The sequence below is a fragment of the Palaemon carinicauda genome, chromosome 19, assembly GCF_036898095.1.
Source record: "Palaemon carinicauda isolate YSFRI2023 chromosome 19, ASM3689809v2, whole genome shotgun sequence".
In the NCBI taxonomy this organism is placed as follows: Eukaryota; Metazoa; Arthropoda; class Malacostraca; order Decapoda; family Palaemonidae; genus Palaemon; species Palaemon carinicauda.
In genome coordinates, this window is record NC_090743.1 from 24,519,647 (window position 1) to 24,524,646 (window position 5,000).

General features: G+C 38.7%; 1 protein-coding gene across 4 annotated transcripts in view; it reads right to left on the minus strand.

The window, feature by feature from the left end:
- Positions 1-5,000, minus strand: part of LOC137658527 (protein kinase C-binding protein NELL2a-like) — a 272,490-nt gene that overhangs the window by 204,625 nt on the left and 62,865 nt on the right. For 3 of the 4 annotated variants that reach the window (XR_011047356.1, XM_068393321.1, XM_068393318.1), the window contains exon 1: positions 675-1,625. The exons of the other annotated variant lie outside the window; for it this stretch is intronic. Coding sequence is in view for 2 of the 3 variants with exons in the window: in XM_068393321.1 (XP_068249422.1) it covers positions 675-774 (100 nt within the window). In the remaining variant the exon portion in view is untranslated. Of the gene's footprint in view, positions 1-674; positions 1,626-5,000 lie in introns of those variants that run through there. 4 annotated transcript variants of the gene reach the window in all.

Sequence of the window (5,000 nt, forward strand, 5' to 3'; positions counted from 1 at the left end):
ATATTGCTTTAGAGGAAAAAGAATTTCAAATTGATATAAATTACATAAAACTAATATTGTTACATTCACGCTTACGAACCTATGAATAAGAAAAGTATTTTATACCTGCTTAAGTACAGAATCTCAACTCTGTGGTATTAACTATGAACGAAATTAGGCCTATATAATACTATAAATCAAATAAAGAAGGTAAAAAGTATTACGCATAAGTTAAAACCTACGATCAGGACATTATATATATATATATATATATATATATATATATATATATATATATATATAGAGAGAGAGAGAGAGAGAGAGAGAGAGAGAGAGAGAGAGAGAGAGACCTGTAAATTGCACATAGCAAAATTATGATGAAACTGACAACGAAATGCATTTAATATGTATGCCAGAGAGAGAGAGAGAGAGAGAGAGAGAGAGAGAGAGAGAGAGAGAGAGAGATCAGCAGGTCGTACTTAGCAAAATTAGGAAATTGATAATAAAATGCATTTAGCGTGCCACAGAGAGAGAGAGAGAGAGAGAGAGAGAGAGAGAGAGAGAGAGAGAGAGAGAGAGAGAGAGAGAGAGAGAGATACGTAGGAATCGACTGGTATCCCGAATGCGTGCATAGCTAGCTGGTGGAGCCTGCCTGCCTGCCCCACTGCCTGCATGCAACCTGCTTCCTTACTTACCTGGGGTATACAGCACAGGAGAGATCAAGAGAACGACCAGCCAGAGAGACGGTGGGGCAGGAGGGGGGGTGAGGCCCTGAAGGGGCCTGACCCAGGTCATGGCGGCCTGGCTCACCACGCCCGCAGACTCTCCTCCCGACCTGTGGATGGGTTTTGGTGGGCGGGGTCGTGACGTGGCATCACGCCCACCCTTGGGCAGCCCACGCCCAATATCTAGAAGCAAAGTTGCTGGCGCCCCGCGACTTCACACACACGTGGGTGCCGTCAAAAAAAAAAAAATAATAAAAAACAGCTGGATTCACTAACGAGGCAACACTGAACAAACACCAGCGGTTATCACTATATGGTGTCCACGTGTGCAGTGATTAAATAAACACTATCCGTTGCAATCTATTTCTATTTCGTAATCAATCAGATGCTAAAACACTTCCTAACCGAAATCGACATACTTTTTTGGACGTTAATAAAGAAGTATGTGAGTGTGTGCATATACACGTGCGTTTACAGAGCTATATCACCTTTTCCAGAATAAAATATCACTTGCACTCACTTGACATCATATCCTCTTGCCCTTGGGTCAACAACATTCACTCGAGCTGGGCAATGAATCCTTCCTTGAAAAGTGTGGACTGAAAGACTATAATAAATTGAGGTGAAATAGAGTGATCTTCCAGTACTACAACTGACGTAAGTTTATTTTTTCTTTCCAACAAACTTGACCGAGAAGCAAGGGAGATAAAAATTAAATAAGCGGGACTCTTTTCAAAGTCTGTCAATAATTAAGGAACCGAAATGCAACCTCGACAGAGCCACAAAACAGTGGAGCTTAAGGATAACTTTCTCCATGGCGGTGCACGTGGAGGAGAAGGATAAGAGCCATTCAGAGCAGGGAGGATTTGGCTGTAGCCGGGTGTGGTTGCAGCCGCTCCTTAGTGTCGACGCGACCACAGCCCAGGCGGCTCTGATGGAGACCGCTGTTACTGACCCCCTCCCCGTGTACGGTCAGATGCCAGACGTCGCTACTGCGCATATCTTGCTCAACAAATACCACCCACTCCTCCCTCCAACGCCAATACGAATGAATGAAAAGCTTCTCTGGCACCTGCATCAACATTAAAAAGAGGTCTAGATATATAAACCTAATTTCAAAAGTGGATTTATTAGTAAACAACAGAAAAATCGGCAGCGATTCGATCCCTGGACAGTTTGCGCGTGCGCGACGCCCGGCTACCGGCCACCCGCAATATTGGTACAGAAGGCGGAGGCAAGCAGTTTTCCTTTAGTCCATAAACGGAGAGAAAATGTTTTTAATTTTTTCTACAGTGATGATAAGGCACCGGAAGCATAACAAATTGACAAATAACTGGGAAATGTTGTTATCTACAAAAGCCAGGTACTGACATCCGTTGTTATCTCAGGATAATTCGTACAAGAGGAATTTGCGTTAGAAACTCAAGAAACCTGCAAAGGAAATAGAACACATCCATGACTGTCATGCATGGGATGGAACCTTATACAGGCAAGATGTTCTGTGAATGAACATCCATTGACTATTGTATACAACATTTAATGTATACCACCCACAATATATTCTAAGGAAGCAAAAGCAAAGACAACGTTGAAAAAAAAAAATAAACTGGAAAAATATCAGGCAGGAAGAAGTGAGATGACAGTTGGATATCTTCCGTTATTTCTACATCTATATGATAAACACGGATGGATTGTGAATAAGTTGAAAAATAAAGACTTGCTTAATTGCTATGGCAATATCTCACTGACAGCAATTAAATGACAATTGTGGACACCTTACAAATACCAAGTTACCCATCAGTCAAAGGACATTTCAACGGGGGAAAAACGATAAACCCTACGGATTTACACGACTGATTTCACTTTTGTTTTTTTAACTTTATGAAAGTAACTATTTACATGACTTTTTTCACTATTTTCTAAAAATGTATTGAAAATAATAAAAAATGCAAGTTTAAATGTGACATACACATATATATACAGTATATATATATTATATTATATATAATATATATATATATATATATATATATATATATATATATATATATATATATATATATATATATATACACACATACACACAAGACAAACACTTTTCACGATACACACACAATGATGTGCCCTATCAATTATATGCTAAGAGGAACCAGTTAACGTACAATCGCATCAATTAATTCCAATTTTGGATGGATTCATAGCTCAGTAAGATCTCAAGTCAAGGTAAATCTAAATTTCCCCAAACGATCATGGATGGTACTCGAATACAAAACATGGATTGAGGGTCTGAAACGGTGGTTTATTGGAAACGTCCCTGCCTAGTGATCAACCGGATTGGAGTTCGAATCCCTCTCAAGCTCAACAGTTCCTTGTAGTGTTTGCAACCTCACCATTCTTGTGAGCTAAGAATGGGGGTTTGAGGAGCCTATATCGTAATTGTTAATTACTTTTCTTGTAGTTTCCTTATTTCCTTTCCTCGCTGGGCTATTTTTCCTTGTTGGAGCCCTCGGACTTAAAGCTTTCTGCTTTTCCAACTAGGGTTGTAGCTTAGCAAATGATAATAATAATAACAACAGCAACAACAACAACAACAACAATAATAATAATAATAATAATAATAATAGGTCTACCTGCTAAGTTATCAGCAGCCATGGCCTGGCTATCCTTAGTCCTAGCTTGGGCACTGATCATATGTATATATGGTCAGCCTCTAGGGCATTGTCCCTGTCCCTTGTCTCTGTCATTCACGAGCAGCCTTTAAATGAGCGACATTAACGTGAGTGGCAAATTTGCTCCTATGAAAAAGACCGAAAATTGACCGGGACTTCAAGAGTCTGTGTCAAAGTGATCATAAGTCGACATATGAGATTAAGATGATTCCCACTGCAAAATTCATAGCGATGAGTCAACCAACGTTGGAATTATCATGGTAACTAATGGAAACATAAATGCAAAAGACCGGGAAGTTCAACTATTGCAGATGAGATATCTTGACTCCCATTGGTTGAGAAAATTGAGATATCTCAAATCCCACTGATTGAAAAAATTGAGATATCTCCATTCACATTGATTGATAAAATTAAGATCTCTCGATTCCCATTGGTTGAGGAAATTGAAATATATCGACAAACATTGGTTGAAAAATTGAGATATCTCCATTCCCATTGATTGATAAAATTGGGATATCTCGGTTCCCATTTTTGAGGAAATTGAGATATCTCAACTCCCAATAATTGAAAAAAATGAGATATCTAAATTCCCATTGATTGATAAAATTAAGATATCTCAGTTCCATTGGTTGAGGCAATTCAAATATATCAACGCCCATTGGTTGAAAAATTGAGATATCTCCATTCTCATTGGTTGATAAAATTGAGATATCTCGGTTCCCATTGGTTGAGGAAATTGAGATATCTCAACTACCACTGGTTGATAAAAATTAGATATCTCCATTCCCATTGATTGATAAAATTGAGATATCTCGGTACCCATTGGTTGAGGAAATTGAGATATCTCAACTCCCACTGGTTGAAAAAAATGAGATATCTCCATTCTCCATTCCCATTGATTGATAAAATTGAGATATCTCGTTCCCACCAGCCACCCGTTGAGATACTACCGCTAGAGTGTTATGGGGTCCTTTGACTGGCCAGATAGTACTACATTGGATCCTTCTCTCTGGTTACGGTTCATTTTCTCTTTGCCTACACGTACACCGAATAGTCTGGCCTATTCTTTACAGATTCTAATCTATCCTCATACATCTGACAGCACTGAGATTACCTAACAATTCTTTTTCACCCAAGTGGTTAACTACTGCACTGTAATTGTTCAGTGGCTACTTTCCTCTTGTTAAGGGTAGAAGAGACTATATAGCTATGGTAAGCAGCTCTTCAAGAAGGACACTCCAAAATCAAACCATTATTCTCTAGTCTTGGATAGTGCCATAGCCTCTGTACCATGGTCTTTCACTGTCTTGGATTATAGTTCTCTTGCTTGAGGGTACACTCGGGCACTCTATTCTATCTAATTTCTCTTCATCTTGCTTTGTTAAAGTTTTTATAGTTTATTTAAGAAATATTTATTTTAATGATTAATCTTAAAATATTTTATTTTTCCTTGTTTCCTTTCCTCACTGGGCTATTTTCCTTGTTGGGGCCCCTGGGCTTATAGCATCCTGCTTTTCCAACTAGGGTTGTAGCTTAGCAAGTAATATTAATATTATTATTAATATTGAGGAAATTGAGATATCTCAACGCCCATTGGTCGAAAAAAAATTGAGATATCTCCATTCTC